Genomic DNA, 17,500 nt, shown 5'->3' with positions numbered 1-17,500 from the left:
ATATGGAGAGAAGGCAGGCACGGGTTATTGATAGGGGATGATCAGCCATGATCACAATGAATGGCGGTGCTGGCTTAAAGGGCCGAATGGCCTCCTCCTGCACCTATTGTCTATGTTTCTATTCCACTTTCTCATCCACTCCCTACACAAAAGGAATGATTACAGAGGCTATTAACCTACAGACCCACCTGTTATTGGGATGAGGGAGAAAACCAGACCCACACGGGGCTGTGCCGTGGAAAACTCTGCCAGGTGCAGAAGAACCTTCTGGAACTTGGTCGCACAAATGGGAAGTAAATGGGAATTAGGCTCTTACCGTGGTGGGGCCTCTTCAGTTCTCGGTCTTGGCTGCTGTCTCTGTTGCTTTAAACAAAGAGGAGAGAGCAATGTTAAAACACCATGCAATACCTGAACAGGGGAAGATGAAACACAGTCCTGAGTAAAAAGTGTCAGCAAACTTAAACTGAGCGTAATAGCCAAGTGCAACTATCCACTTAATTATGGTTAACACCTAACTTCAATTTAACTAAGCTTCACTTCCTTAACTCTCCCATTTTTCATATTCCAATAACGCACTGCTCAATAATTTCTGAAATCATCCAAGCACAAAACCAATCAAATAGTAGATATATTGTAACTCACATTTCACAGTTGTGGCTGAGTTTTGCATCGTAATTTAGCATTTCAATACACAACCAATATTGAGGATCCTCTCACTCCGACAGCTACGCTACCAGATGTCTCTTTGCCAAAAGTCAGAGCAGTCCAAGTCCAAGTCCTAATCCTATCGTGAAATGCCCCGTGCAGTTCAACGGCAGCTTGATATTATATATTCAGGGTGAAAGCTCTTTAGCCTTTCAGTCACGGAACTGTACATCAACGGAAACGGGCTCAAATATTCTGCCCAAGTCTGAAGCAGGGTTTCGGCCCGAAACGTTGCCTATTTCCTTCGCTCCATAGATGCTGCTGCATCCGCTGAGGTTCTCCAGAACTTTTGTCTACCAACTTTTCTGCACTGGCCAAGTTGCATAACTGAGCTCATCCCTCTTAGAAACATAGACTATAGATGCAGGAGTAGGCCATTCAGCCCTTCGAGCCAGCACCGCCATTCAATGTGACCATGGCTGATCATCTAGAATCAGTACCCCGTTCCTGCTTTCTCCCCATATCCGTTAGCCCTAAGAGCTACATCTATCCTCTGTGTGAAAAACCTGCTTCTTGGGTCTCTTTTAAATTTTGTGTCTCTCACTTTAAACCTATGCCCTCGAGTTATAGGCCCCACTAACCTGGGGAAAAGACTGTGGGCTATTCACCTTGTAAACGTAAATTGACCCACTGTGTGTGTGGAGTGGATGAGAATGTGAGAAAATGCTGAACCAGTGGGAAAGTGGAGGAGGATTGGCCAAATGTAGTGAACTTCCACCACAGGGATGAATGCTGTGTTAAATTGTTAGTGTGTTTTTGTGTGTTCTTCTTTCATTGTACCGCTGCTGGCAAATTCATTTCACTTGCACTTTACGTACAAGTGACAAATAAAACTGATTGATTGATTGATTGAATAGATGTCAGACGTGGACTTAGTGGCCAAAGCACCTGTCTCCATGCTGTATCTCTAAACCATGTAACAAGCCTTTGAAGGGGATACATCATGTGTATCTTAATATGCACATTCACCATTGTGTGGATCAGAGGATCCTTCCTGTACTCTACATAACCTTCCTGTACTCTACATAACTGCTGTCTTGATGAGAAAGTAATTTGGGTGATCTTAGTTCATGCATTAGGCACATTAAGTCCCCTTTTGCAGTCTGGGTCGATGCAAGACTCCCAGCGTTAGTGTTTCACTGTCTGGAGCAGGTAGTCCACGCTTACGTTTGTCGATGATCGGAGTATCCACGCGGGCCTCCTCATCACCAGGTGACCTGGAGAGAAAGGAAATGTAAAAGAGGATCAGAGCATAGATGCACCAGCACTGATCTGATTTTTTCAGACAATATTTACTTGTTGCATCACCAATCCCAACATAAATAAAACTCCCTCTGCACAGTATCCAGTATTCCCAGAGCAAGGTCAGCGCAGGTCTGATAGAAAGACCCTTCTGTATCATCCCAGTAAGCATGTTCAGTCTAGATCTGGCAGTGGACCAGATCAATGGGACAGCTTTAGTCTGTATCTAATCCACTAGATACAAACCAAGACTCTACAAAGTCCCAAAGACTTTTGACAAAAATAAATCGAGGAGCAAAAGGAAATCCATCTTGGAATCATTTGTCTTTTTACTGTGACTGGAAATGAAACAGCAAATGGTGTCATGTTTAAGAAGGAACTGCAGATGCTGGAGAAATCGAAGTTAGACAAAAATGCTGGAGAAACTCAGCGGGTGAGGCAGCATCTATGGAGCGAAGGAATAGGTGAATTTTCGGGTCGAGTCTGAAGAAGGGTCTCGACCCGAAACGTCACCTATTCCTTCGCTCCATGGATGCTGTCTCACCCGCTGAGTTTCTCCAGCATTTGAGTCTACCTGGCAAATGGTGACATGATTAGTTTGTTGCCACCACATGTACCGAGATACAGTGAGAGGTTTACATGGTCACTGACTTGGTGTCAAGTCCTGCTGCTTGGTTCAATGAGGTCACATCTGATCAATAACATCACTTATCTTTATCTTACTCAAGATGCTCTGCCTGGGGGCAGTAATGGTCACATCTGCAGCAGATGTTGCTGGGATGAGGTGGGTGCAGAGATAGTTTTACGACCGAGCGTGTGGAAAAAAACCAACTTCAGGCTTTGAATGGACCAGCCCCAATTCTTACGCTGGTCTTTCTTATTTTTGTCCAAAGTCTTTGGGACAGTGTAGACGAAGCTTCACCTGTATCTAGTGGATTAGACATTGACTAAAGATTTCATGTTCAGGATTTCCTCAGGCCTTTGACCCTTGTTAATGTTACCGGAGAGAATACTGAACACAATGGTCATGCATAGTCATGCAAGCTGAGTCATTCTGGGCCGCTGTGTACAAGACACTGCTGCCCTCTGATACTCAACTCTGGTGGTCTCACCCCCCCCAGCCACTCAGTGCCATTACCTGGGCTTCTGGTTGAAGCTACAACGACATTTCCGACCTGCAAGAAATGACAGGAATGAGACATTCTGTACAACTGGACCAGCAGGGTTTACAGATTCAGCGCGGAAACAGGCCCTTTGGCCCACCGAGTCTGTGCTGACCAGTGATCTCACACACTAGCACACTGGGGACAATTTACAATCTTTACCAAAGCCAATGAACCAACAAACTTGTACGCCTTTGGAATGTGAGAGGAAACTGGAGCACCCGGGGAAAACCCACGTGGTCACGGGGAGAACGTACAAACATTGACCACCACCATGCTGCCTAAAGGAGAGGTCAGTCAGCTCTTTAACCCTGTTATACTATTTAATTATTTAATGTCATTAGTTTGCTTGTCCTTGGCCAGCTCTGACCCATCCACAATATATGACACAGCTCCCAAAAAGCCACACGGCCAACGTGATCACATACTATCTATCGCATGGCTAATGAAGGTGGAATAAAGAATGGCCACAGGGTGAGTGGAAACATCCTGTATACTCACTCAGGATCAGCAGGATGCCAAGAGTAAAGAGAATGACGGCAAACACCAGGCCTCCGATCCGTAGAGTCTTATAATCTACAAAGAGATCGTCATATATTTAGTGTTACACAAAAAAGCTGGAGAAACTCAGCGGGTGCAGCAGCATCTATGGAGCGAAGGAAATAGGCAACGTTTCGGGCCGAAACCCTTCTTCAGACGTCATATATTTAGTGTCTGATTTGCAAACCCTGTCAATCCCGAAAACGAGAGAAGTATTGTTTTTGATTGTGAAAGACACAGCATGGAAACAGGCCCTTCCACCCACCTAGTCCATACTGGCCATCGACCACCTACTATCCCACTCTCGCATCTGCTCCCCACAAACTCGGGGCAATTTACAATTAACCTGCAAACTTGTACGTCTTTGGGATGTGGGGGGGAAACCGGCGAATCTGGGAGAGCGTGCAAACTTCACACAGACAGAACCCGGGGTCAGGATCGAACCTGGGTCTCTGGCGCTGCGTGGCAACAACTCTAGCCGCTGCACCACCGCCTGTTGTAACATGTTTGAAGACCCAGCACAGAAAGAGATACTGGGGCCATCAGTCTGCCCTTAGAACATCATCACCTTGATACACAAGTATACTCTTTCAGTATTCATTCAATTACTTTTTCAAAGTTGGCATTACAAACACTCTTGGAGGCAACCCATTCCAGATCATGAATAGTGACAGAAACAATCTGTATATAAAGCAACTCCTGCAGGAGGATGACAGCGTGCGTGTGTGTGTCTGCGCGCATGTTTGTGTGAGTATGCATCTGCATGTGTGTGTGCGTGTGTGTGTGCACATGTGCGCTTGTGTGAGGGTGCAACGTTGATGGGCTTCATTGCCGAGACAAATGGGAAAATTGATGATAACTTTCTAAAAGCACAAAGATTGAGGCTGTGGCATGGTGCTGGGAGATTGCCAGTCCACTAAGTGTTGGGAAAGATAACTGTGATGACAGTGGCCTGGATCATCAATAGACGCAGCACTCCAGGGTGTAACATAATAAACAGTGCTTAAGCAATTTTAATTAAAAAGAAAATAGGAACAAATAATTGAGCCACTCACCGTAAAAAAACTGGTCTTTGCCTTGAAATGTCGAGGACATGAAACACAACAACATAGATAATAGGTCAATGTTCACAGTAGCAACGTCTCACAAACTGGAACCCCTAAGTTACAGGAGAACAGGCAGAGAGAAGCAGAACAACCTCTTTCTCTTCTGCCTCACATATACATCCTACACATAGTGTGTTCACAGCCAGAACGTGCATGCACTTGTCACACACACACACACACTGCCCCATTGCACACACACACACACACACACACAATGGGTCACACACACAGTAGCCCCATTGCACACACACACAACACTGCCCCATTGCACACACACACACACACACACACACACACACACTGCCCCACTGCACACACACACACACACACACACACACACACACACACACACACTGCCCCATTGCACACACACACACACACACACTGCCCCATTGCATGCACGCACACACACACACACACACACACACACACTGCCCCATTGCACACACACACACACACACACACACACACACATTGGCACACAGACACACACACTGGCACACACAAACACACTGACACACACACACACACACACACACACAGACACACACACACACACACACACACACACACACACACACACTGCCCCATTGCACACACACACACACACACACACACACACACACACACACACACACACACACACACACACACACACACACACACACACACACACACACACACCACACCTCTCCCTGGGCACAGGCCAAACCCTCACCACTTGTCTCCCATTGTCCATGTACATCCCACTGGGATAGATTGTAATCACATCCACCCAGCCATCCATCCATCCCTCCCCCATCCCACTCCATGGTCTTCCCAGTGTAACCTTCAGCACAAACCTTCCATCTAAACCCTCACTGCACTGCAGGTATTTGGGATGGGGGAGGAAACCGGAGCACCTGGAGAAAATCTGTGCAGTCACAGGGAGAACATGCAAACTCCACACAGACAGCACCCGGTCAGTATCAAACCCGGGTCTTTACTGCTCGTGAGGCAGCTGCTCTACCCGCTGCAACACTGTGCCGTCCCATCAGAATGAGGGCATAGATATTTTATATTGATTTAAATGATTTACTTCTGACTTCCACTGTAAATTCCAGCATACACTTTCATCATGATAAATGCCATTGCAAACACGTTACACTGTAAATGGATTATTTGTTCAATGTGTGGATGATATTTCCACTGGGCAAATTTGCACTGCTTAGAGTCATGAGTCATAGAGTGATACAGTGTGGAAACAGGCCCTTCAGCCCAACTTGCCCACACCGGCCAACATGTCCCAGCTACACTAGTCCCACCTGCCTGCGTTTGATCCATATCCCTCCAAACCTGTCTAACTGTTTCTTAAACATAGGGATAGTCCCAGCCTCAACTACCTCCTCTGACAGCTTTGTTCCATGCACCCACCACCCTTTGTGTAAAAAGTTGCCCCTCAGATTCCTATTAAATCTTTTCCCCTTCACCTCGAACCTATGTTCTCTGGTTCTCGATTCCCCTACTCTGGGAAAGAGATTTTGTGCATCTTCCTGATCTATTCCTCTCATGGTTTAATCAGGTTATCACCCCCCACTTACCCCGCTCAATGGGATGTTGCTGTAAGTTCCGTAGAACATGACATTTTGCCAGCCCCCCCCCGAACCTCGTTCCTCCCCTATCTCCGCAAGTTGAGCATCTGACAATGAATTATACAACGGCAGGAAAACTAGACACATGCAAATGAGCGGAGGCTTACCCATGTCGGTAGAGTTGCCTGCAGCTGGAAAGGAAAGATTTATGAGTGGTGAGCAACAGAATTATATCCACATCTCTGTACAAAACAACTCCAATCAGTAAACGACTCCTCAATCGAAATTCAAGGAAAGTGAGCAACCTTGCAAGCATTGTTCTTTAGATAAGGACACAAAAAGCTGGAGTAACTCAGCAGGACCGGCCGGCCGGCAGCATCTCCGGAGTGAAGGAATGGGTGACGATTTGGGTTGAGACTACTCCTTCATTGTTTTGTGTTGAGGGAATGATACATGTAGGGAATACTGAAGATGGTTAGTTACCTGGTGCGTTTTGGTAGAACCGTAACTGTGATTCATGAAGGAATCAGCATGGGGCAGAGAGAGAGACTGAACACACAGATAGTTGAATAGTGTCTGCGTGTTACACAGACATGGGACCATCAATGCAAAGCTGGAGGGGGGGGGGGGGGGGGGGGGGGGGGGGGGTTATTTCCCTGACTGGAGCCACACACACCAGTTTCTTTTTATCGTGGACCGGGATACAGTGAAAGACAGCGTAGGTCCCCCTCGTGAAAAGGCAAGAGTCAACAGTATTTAATTGTCATAAATTCTTCCCAGCTGTTTATCAGGCAACTGAACCATCCCACCACAACCAGAGAGCAGAGCTGAACTACTATCTACCTCATTGGAGACCCTTCAACTATCCTTGATAGGACTTTGCCGGCTTTACCTTAACTAAACATTATTCCCTTATCATGGAATCTATACACTGCAAATTGCTGGATTGTAATCATGTATTGTCTTGCTGCTGACTGGTTAGCTCACAACAAAAGCTTTTCACTGTACCTCGGTACACGTGACAATAAACTAAACTGAACTGATGGACGGCCAGTGGAACAATGACATTTTATTCCTTACAGAATAATGAAAGGCATAGAGTGGATGTGGAGACTATGTTTCCACTGGTGGGAGAGTCTAGGACCAGAGGTCATAGCCTCAGAATTAAAGGGCGCTCTTATAGAAAGGAGGCGAGGAGGAACTTTTTTAGTCAGAGGGTAGTTAATCTGTGGACCTCATTGCCACAGAGGTCTATGAGGCCAAATATTAAGGCAGAGAGACAAATTATTGATTAGAACGAGTGTCTGTCAAGGCAGGATAATGGGATTAGGAGGCAGAGATAGATCAGCCATGATTGAATGGCAGAGAAGACCTGATGGGTCAAATGGCCTAATTCTACTCCTATAACTAGTGAACTTGTGACATTAGCAGTATAACACCTGGTAACACAATATACATGGATATAATATACAACAAACAAAATAAGTAAATATATTAGTAACGTCAATGTTTTTCATACAGAGAGTGGTGAATCTCTGGAACTCTCTGCCACAGAAAGTAGTTGAGGCCACAGTTCATTGGCTATATTTAAGAGGGAGTTAGATGTGGCCCTTGTGGCTAAAGGGATCAGGGGGTATGGAGAGAAGGCAGGTACAGGATACTGAGTTGGATGATCAGCCATGATCATATTGAATGGCAGTGCAGGCTCGAAGGGCCGAATGGCCTACTCCTGCATCTATTTTCTATGTCTATGTTTCTATGTGAGTATAAAAAGCCTGTAGTCTTTGGTGCAACTTCTGACAGTCAGTGTCATACCAACAGCAGATGGAGTCGGGCAGGTACAGCATTCAGTTACCTGGAGCCGACACTTACCAGCCACTTGTATGAGTCCACAGCACAGGATGAACAGGTACGCTTCCATGGTGCCTAGAAAACAAAGGGGCTTTTGTTTACAATGTAAAGGGATCTTTGGACAGGTAAACCTTGCGCATCTGAAGTCAGGGACTGGTGCGAGTGCTTTAGCGTGATTCTTCCACACAGAAGGAGCAATGGCATTCAAGTCCACATTATGGTAGAATCAGTGACCATAATAGGGTCATAGGGAGAACGTGCAAACTCCACACAGACAGCCCCCATACAGGAACAAACCTGGGTGTCTGGTGCTGTGAGGCAGCAACTTAACCATCTAGGCCACATGCCAGAATACCAAAAAACATAACATACCAGATGTATTATGAAGTTCTGGTTTAATCGGAAATGGGAACTTTTAGGATAGAGGCATGTTTCATGTTACAAAGGGGAAAGGGTGGACATGTTTCTGATAGGGTGGAGATGAAGAGAAACACAGATTGCCATCAACACTAAGATGGTTTGTCAATCTTCCTTTTCTTCTTGCGTATGGCGTGCACAGCCTACAGTTGTAGGACAACTTGTTTGCTCTATTTGATCTTATTTGATTGTGCTCGCCAGGTTGATTGCATTTGTCGAAACAGGGCGGAGCAGGTGAAGGTTGCAACATGGTTTGTCAATGAGGTGGTGTAAATATGGGGAGAATATGGGAGAAAGGAACTGAGCCAAATGGCCAGGACACTGGACCATGGCAACATGAACCAAAGGGGAATGTTGGGAACGTATGGAATGTGAGTCGGCAGAGGAGAGGCAAGGACACAGTTGCATCAGAACTGGTCAGGAATTAAAAAATAAAACAAAAAGATGCTGAAAATCTGAGACAAAAACAGAATGTGCTGGTAAACACTCCGCAGGTCAGAGGTCACCGTGGTGCCTTGCGAACCCAGGTCAACACCACCATTTCCTCCCTAACCCCACCCCATCCACACACCCCACCAATGTGAGATGCCACTGATGTGAGTGATGAAACTTACTCCCTTCCCCTGAGCCACAGCCTCACCAGCTGAGCAACCACCCGGGGCATTCTCTGCTCTATCAGCACAATGAGAAATGCACAGTCCTGAGGCAAACTGGAAGGGCTGGTTATCTGAAATTGCCCAAATCATAGTTTGGCCCCCAGGCCTGTCACATGTGCGGACAGTAGATGCAGTGTTCCTGCACCCGGCACTGGGCTTCGATGGAACCGTCTCACTGAGACTAAGCTGCAGTTGGGGTGATGGGGAGTGAAGAACTAGAGTTCCAAGCTCCAGTTACTTGGGGTCACTCTTGTGGGCTGAATGGAGGTGTTTCGCAAAAGAGTCAGCCTAGTCTGCATTTGCGTTCCCAAGTGATTGATTTCAGGAATATTTCCCCAATAGCTTGACATTAAACTTACGGTGTTTCCTTTGAAACCTGGCTCACGTTCAATGGAGTTGAATCACAAAGCTATGCAGCGTGGAAACAGATTCTTGACTAGTAATGGTGTCAGGGGTTATAGGGCAAAGGCAGGAGAATGGAGTCAAGAGGGAAAGATAGATCAGCCACGATTGAATGGTAGACTAGCCAAATGGCCAATTCTGCTCCTTATGTTCCTTTAAATCTTTCCTCTCTCACCTTAAACTCATGCCCTCTAGTTTTAGACACTCCTACCTTGGGGAAAAGAATGTGATCATTCACCTTATCTACACCCCTCATGGTTTTATAAACCTCTATAAGATCGCCCCTCAGCCTCCTACACTCAGGGCAAAAAGTTCCAGCCCATCCAAGCTCATCCGCAGAACTCAATTCTTCCAGATCCAGTAGCATCTCTGTAAATCTTTTTGGCACCTTTTCCAGTTTAACAACATCCTTTGACAGCATGATGACCAGAACTAGTCACAATACTCCAATTGTGGCCATCGCAACAGCTTGTACAGCTGTAACATGACATCCAATCCCTGTTATCCCTTGTCTAGTGTGGGTTTGGCAAAGATCCCAAGTTTGAATGAAAATGTAGAGAACAAAACACAAATAATTAGCTTCCAACTAGAGTTGCCGTGAGTGGGCTATTGGTTTCATATGATGAATGGACACATTTACAAAGCCATGGGGAAGGGCCAGGAGAACGGGGTAATTGGATCAACCAGATATGATGAGCCACATGATGCCATTCCATTCTGTAGCACTCATCTTTAATAATTGTATCTGTGCCTTTGGCTAAAGTGGTGACAGGTAAGTATGTTTTATTATTCCCAATTCTGCCTCAGCATGAAGGCACTTTGTGCTCAGATAGGCAAAGGATTCAAAAATATTCCCATTGAGAAACCAATTATCCAAAACATCCCTCTCTGCAAAGGTGCAGTAAAGACAACATATATCTTATACATGTCTGCCACAAAGCCCATGTTGATAACTATGTGTTGGACGGATCTGCAGATCCTGCTTTAGACCAAAGATAGACACAAAATGCTGCAGTAACTCAGCGGGACAGGCAGCATCCCTGGAGAGAAGGAATGGGTCTGAAGAAGGGTCTCGACCTGAAACATCACCTATTCTTTCTCTCCCCCAGAGATGCAGCAACCATGCACCACCATGCCACTGAGTTTTGCTGAGCAACTTATGTAGACAGGCTCAGAAAATCGACAAAGGTTCCATATCTACCTTAGAGCAAAAACAGAGTAACTTTCATCCCTGGGATGAAACAGTGTAGTGTTCCCTCTGACATTCACTACATTAAAGTCAAAGGAGGGAATTTTGGAATTCTGGAAACTATGTAGTGGGTCAACTAGACAGTGTGGCATCAAATGCTTGATGATTACTTCACCATACCTGCTGCTTAAAGATTGGATTGTTCATTGAAATGAACAAGATTAAAGGATTAAGCTGCAAACCTTATTGAATGGACTTGCACAAAATGAAATAGACAATAGACAATAGACAATAGGTGCAGGAGGAGGCCATTCAGCCCTTCGAGCCAGCACCGCCATTCAATGTGATCATGGCTGACCATCCCCAATCAGTACCCCGTTCCTGCCTTCTCCCCATATCCCCCGACTCCGCTATCTTTAAGAGCCCTATCTAGCTCTCTCTTGAAAGCATCCAGAGAACCTGCCTCCACCGCCCTCTGAGGCAGAGAATTCCACAGACTCGCCACTCTCTGTGAGTTCCTCGTCTCCATTCTAAATGGCTTACTCCTTATTCTTAAACTGTGGCCCCTGGTCCTGGACTCCCCCAACATCGGGAACATGTTTACTGCCTCTAGCGTGTCCAAACCCTTAACAATCTTATATGTTTCAATGATATATACTCTCATCTTTCTAAACTCCAGAGTGTACAAGCCCAGCTGCTCCATTCTCTCAGCGTATGACAGTCCCGCCATCCCGGGAATTAACCTGGTGAACCTACGCTGCACTCCCTCAATAGCAAGAATGTCCTTCCTCAAATTAGGGGACCAAAATTGCGCACAATACTCCAGGTGTGGTTTCACTAGGGCTCTGTACAACTGCAGAAGGATCTATTTGCTCCTTATTCGATTCCTTTTGTTATAAAGGCCAACATGCCATTCGCTTTCTTCACTGCCTGCTGTACCTACATGCTTACTTTCATCGAATGATGTACAAGGACCCCCAGATCCCGTTGTACTTCCCCTTTTCCCAACTTGACACCATTTAGATGTGACTGATCAGAGCTGGTTTGTGACTGGGTGGAAAGTCCCGGCCTGGAGCCACAAGGTGTTAGATGTGGACTCTCACCACCGTTAGATCAGGCAAACAAAGATTGGCATTGGTATGATGTGTAGGAAGGAACTGAAGATGCTGGTATACACTGAAGAAAGACACAAGGTCCTGGAGTAAACAAATCTACTTCATCCCAATACTAACTGCTTTCCCTGTCACCATCGCTCCTCATGGTCCAATCCCAACATGCGTTCAGCTGTTCTGGTTGGGACTGTTGCTTTGCCCGTGACCCTCCTTGGTTATGGCCACTGTTTGGACAGACAGAGCAGGACCAGGCGGGCAGCATGGTTCATATCTAGGTGCCCTGATGTGTGGGGGAGCAGGGCTCCCAAGTAGAATCTTCAAGCCAGCCATTGATTGTTTCTGCAATATCCCATGCCTTCACGGCTACTTGGTTAGGGCACTTCAAACCACCGTGACAGCTGGCCAATTGATGACGTGGTTTGATTTCAGGCGATCCCATTATAGATTCTGTCTGCAACATAGCTTTGAAGTAAATAGAACCATCACACTAACAGAATACAAATGTGCCCCACACCCAGATACTGGCGGTTGCGTACATGATCTTTCAGACTGTGCAAGAACAAACATTAAGGAACAAAACCCAGATGGCACAAAACTCCAGGACAAACGCACCAGCCATGCAGAGAGTAAAATATCAACCCGTTCTTGTTCAGCCGCTGGCTGATCACTGATGGATTTTCAAGTTTTGTTTAAGACAGAAGGCAGGAAAGGAATGAATGTACAAAAGATGTAAATAGGTGATCACATATTCATATATGCGCAGCTGACAGCACTTTACATAGTGAACCCACAGATATGGAACTATGAATGGGAGCAAATGCATGAATTAATTTATTTGATTTACATGACATGACATCCGTGTTACACTGCAGAGACTTTTTGTTGGTGTGCTTAGATCGTTGGCTTATGGTGTTTAAAGCAGACACAAGGAACTGCAGATGCTGCTTGACAAAATAAGACACCAAGTGCTGGAGTAACTCAGCAGGTCAGGCAGCATCTCTGGAGAACATGGATAGGTGACGTTTTGGGTCGGGCAGCATTCAAGGTTTCGAGACACTAAATGTTACTTTTCCAATAACCTCCGGACATGTTGCCTGACCTGCTGAGTTACTCCAGCACGGTGTATTGTGTAGAATGTCTCATCATGCCAAGCTGATTGCTAAGGTACCAAAGACTTTGGGAACTGGGGTGTATATTGTGAAGTGTATTCTGCTTCAGCCAATACAGCCAAACCCACAGCAGAGACAACTAATACACAACAGAACAAATCTGCACAAGAGTCTCTAAGGTTCACCATCAAATACGATCTGGTACTGAGCTGCCAAAGGAGGTAGCATTGAGTCATCGTGATACAGTTTCCAACAGGCCCTTCGGCCCAACATGTCCCATCTACACCTGCCAGCATTTGGTCCATATCCCTCCAAACCTGTCCTATCCATGTACCTGTCTAACTGTTTCTTAATTGTTGGGATAGTCCCAGCCTCAACTACCTCTGGCAGCTTGTTCCATACACCCACCACCCTTTGTGTTAAAGGGTGGACTGCTTTCACACTTGTGTGACGAACTATTTGGAGAAAGTGGTGTTAGAGTTTTAAAGGAAGGGAAGGGGCTGGGAGGTTTGGAGGCTGCTGGAAACACAGCCAGCAACATAAGAGGGATTAAGATGAAGGAAATGCAAGAGTCCAGAATTGAGGAGGTGGAAGGATTGCCAAGGGCTGGTGGGAATTAAATAGATAACAAATGTTTTGCTTGATCTATGTGTAACGTCGTAGGAGATGTGAGATTGAAGCATTACTGAACGATTTCATATCTTGTCCGTGTGAATGTGGTTTCACCACCTCTGGGTCTCTCTCTGCAGACTGTGGATGCTTGACTTTGACCTCATGAGCAAGGCTAGAGGGCAAGTGTGGTTTTATGTAATGGCAAGGAAGTGCAGGTGCTGGTTTATACCGAAGAAAGGCACGACGCTGGAGTAACTTAGTGGGTCAGGCAGCATCTCTGCAGAGCACGGACACGTGACATTTTGGGCTGGGTCCCATCTTCAGGGTATAGTCCGGACAAGACCGATTCAAGTTCTCCAGAGATGCTGCCAGACCCACTGAGTTACTCCAACATTTTGTGTCTTTCTATGGTTTTATGTAACATTTCCATTGCAGAAATAGTTTCTATGGTTTTATGTAACATTCCCATTGCAGAAATAGTTTAGTTTATGTGGTTTATTGTCACGTGTACCGTTTTGTTGCGTGCTAACCAGTCAGCAGAAAGACAATACAAGATTACAATTGACATTTACAATGTAGAGATGGGGAGTAGAGATTTTAAAATGTGGAGCGATTGTCGATCCACTTCCGTGACAAGCTCACAAATAGCCGGCTGGGTCGACCACCATCTTGGATCAATTATCTAAAGACTGTCATTATTTCTAGATGGCCAGTGGGGCATGCTACAAACAACACTCCCTCCCTGTATAACCTGTCAGCACAGCAGCCCTGAAATGGAATCCCACATTGCCTGACATTGGAACTAAACAAACTGCTACAGATGATCTTTGTTACGTAACAGCAGCTAAAAATATCTCAGATTAATGTTACTTCAGGTAGGGGTGGGGAACAGGATTTATAACCTCCTTAAACAAGTCTATCCAAAATATATAAGATTGTTAAGGGTTTGGACACGCTAGAGGCAGGAAACATGTTCCCGATGTTGGGGGAGTCCAGAACCAGGGGCCACAGTTTAAGAATAAGGAGTAAGCCATTTAGAACGGTGAGAAGGAAACACTTTTTCTCACAGAGAGTGGTGAGTCTGTGGAATTCTCTGCCTCAGAGGGTGGTGGAGGCAGGTTCTCTGGATGCTTTCAAGAGAGAGCTAGATAGGGCTCTTAAAGATAGCGGAGTCAGGGGATATGGGGAGAAGGCAGGAACAGGGTACTGATTGGGGATGATCAGCCATGATCACATTGAATGGCGGTGCTGGCTCGACGGGCCGAAAGGGCTACTCCTGCACCTATTGTCTATTGTCAATAACTGATCTCCCAGTCTGGCAAGGTCTCATTTTTAAAGGTGTCGGAAGGAAATGCTGGTTTAAATCAAAGATAGACACAAAATGCTGGAGTAACTCAGTGGGACAGGCAGCATCTCTGGAGAGAAGGAATGGGTGAAGTTTCAGATCTGAAGAAGGGCTCGACCCGAAACGTCACCCATTCCTTCTCTCTAGAGATGCTGCCTGTCCCGCTGAGTTACTCCAGCATTTTGTGTCTATTTCAGTTTTTAAATGCTGTGTGTTTAGTTGTTCCTCCCCAACTCCAGTCTCCCCCATCCCTCAAACACACAGCAATCTCTGGGTTCATTCAGGACTATGGCATTCCTGACATCTCCAAACTCCATTGACCCAACCTTGGCAGCAATGACTTTAGCTCCAGAATTCCCTTCCCAAGTCTCACTGCCTTTCATTCCCTCTCGTGTGGGAAGGAGCTACAGATGCTGCCAGATCTCCTCCCTTCTCCCACGTGTTCATTGGGCAACGCAGTCCCTTTGAAATATATATATTTTAACTTGGTGAAGCAGCTGAATGAATTGTTCCGTGCTCAATGAGGGTTGCCCGTGGGGATTTCAAGTTTGAAACAAGAAAGTTTGCTTTGCACTGACATTCAGATTCTCACCTGCAAACCTCTGCACTTTTGTTTATTTTTTTCGGCGTCATATTTCTGAGAAGCTGTGGGAAAATGGAGAGGACGAGGAGACGCAGGGTGAAGGCTCAAGGGTACAATCCAGGAATGAGCATCTTAATGCCCTCCCAGCAAAGGAATCATGTGGGTGGTGAATCTGTGGAATTCTTTGCCACAAAGGCTGTGGAGGCCACAAGTCAATGGATATTTTTGAGTCAGAGATAGATAGATTCTTGATTAGTACGGGTGTCAGGGGTTAAGGGGAGAAGGCAGGAGAATGGGGTTAGGAGAGAGAGATAGATCAGCCATGATTGAATGGCGGAGTAGACTTGATGGGCCAAATGGCCTAATTCTGCTCCTAGTTCATGATTAATTTGTGCAATTCTGGTCACCCCTTCATAGGGAGGATGTGTGGGCTTTGGACAGGGTGCAGAAGTGATTTATCAGAATGCTGCCTGAATTAGAAGGCATTACTTATGAAGTATATATAACATTCTGATTGGTATAGATAGGGCAGAAAGTCAGAACCTTTTTTCCCCCATGGTGGAAAAGTCAAAGACTCGAGAGCAGAGTTTTATGGTGAAAGGGGCAAAGATTAGAGGAGGTAAATTGGGGATAAAAAAAAATTTGGGGTACATTTTTTTACACATTGAGTGTTGGTGCCTGGAACGCATTGCCAGGGGTGGTGGTGGGGGCAGATATGATGGTGGTGTTGAAGAAGCTTTTAGATACACACATGGTTATGGAGGGAATGCAAAGGGGAATAGTTTAACTTGGCACCAGGTTCAACATTGATACTGTATGCCAAAGATAGACACAAAAAGCTGGAGTAACTCAGCGGGACCGGCAGCATCTCTGTAGAGAAGGAATGGATGGTGTTTCAGGTCGAGACCCTTGACCCAAAACGCCACCCCTTTCTTCTCTCCAGAGATGCTGCCTGTCCCACAGAGTTTTGTGTCTATCTTGTGGCAAAGGGCCTGTTTCTGTACTGCACATGGAGACATAAACAAAAACATCAGGAGATGTACAGCAGCTTTCGGAGTATCTGTGGTAAATGAATCTACTGTGCTATTTAGAGAACAGCCAGGATACAGTTTGGAAATATTCTTATTTAGCTGGTAACAGAAACCTGTAGAGTCCAGAACTTGATCCTGGTAAAAATAGGATATTATGCAGCATGTGTGATATTTTGAAATAAAATATGGGAAGGGGAGAGATGATTTTGCATTGAATATCTCACAACCATTTCAAACCAGTTAATAACTTTGCTGATATTAAACGAATTATATCAAAATCCCCTGTCCCACCTCGACCAAGTTCCCTGGCGATATCCCACTATTGATTTCACTGTGTATAACGCAGTTCTTTGTGGCACCAGTTCTAATCATAGCCTTCACATTCACACATAGACCTCTTCTGCTTGGTTTATCAAACGTCCAGCTTGATGCTGAACTTTTCGAAGCAACTAAAAGGGTCTGCATTGAAGATAGACACAAAAAGCTGGAGTAACTCAGCTGGAGAGATGGAATGGGTGATGTTTTGCCACAATTACAGTGTACAGTTCTGGTCACCATGCTGTAGAAGGATGTTGTTAAACTGGAAAAGGTACCAAAAAGATTTACAAAGATGTTACTGGATCTGAAAGAATGAGTTCTAAGGATTAGCTTGGATGGGCTGAAGAAGGCTCAGCTCGAAACGTCGCCCATTCCTTCTCCCCAGAGATGTTGCCTGTCCCGCTGAGTTACTCCAGCTTTTTGTGTCTATCTTCGCTTTAAACCAACATCTGCAGTTCCTTCCTACACAAAGGGGGTTGCATCACGGTTTCTGATCTCCACCATGGCTGTGCTTGGAGTGGCTGATTGGGTGAAACACAAGAGGTTTT

General features: G+C 45.6%; 1 protein-coding gene across 2 annotated transcripts in view; it reads right to left on the bottom strand.

Moving 5' to 3' along the window:
- Window positions 1–17,500, bottom strand: part of LOC129712248 (FXYD domain-containing ion transport regulator 6-like) — a 171,498-nt gene that overhangs the window by 2,886 nt on the left and 151,112 nt on the right. The window contains exons 2-8 of one of the 2 annotated variants that reach the window (XM_055660526.1): window positions 8,200–8,255; window positions 6,495–6,518; window positions 4,706–4,726; window positions 3,612–3,686; window positions 3,086–3,122; window positions 1,873–1,922; window positions 317–363 (exon numbers count right to left, since the gene is read on the bottom strand). In XM_055660526.1, coding sequence (XP_055516501.1) covers window positions 332–363; window positions 1,873–1,922; window positions 3,086–3,122; window positions 3,612–3,686; window positions 4,706–4,726; window positions 6,495–6,518; window positions 8,200–8,248 — 288 coding nt within the window. In that variant the 5' untranslated portion in view covers window positions 8,249–8,255 and the 3' untranslated portion in view covers window positions 317–331. The remainder of the gene's footprint in view (window positions 1–316; window positions 364–1,872; window positions 1,923–3,085; window positions 3,123–3,611; window positions 3,687–4,705; window positions 4,727–6,494; window positions 6,519–8,199; window positions 8,256–17,500) is intronic. The other variant, XM_055660527.1, reaches the window with a different exon arrangement.

Source organism: Leucoraja erinacea, chromosome 32 (genome assembly GCF_028641065.1).
Source record: "Leucoraja erinacea ecotype New England chromosome 32, Leri_hhj_1, whole genome shotgun sequence".
Lineage (NCBI taxonomy): Eukaryota > Metazoa > Chordata > Chondrichthyes > Rajiformes > Rajidae > Leucoraja > Leucoraja erinaceus.
Note: the sequence above shows the minus strand (reverse complement) of the source record. Positions and strands in the feature narration are given on the sequence as shown.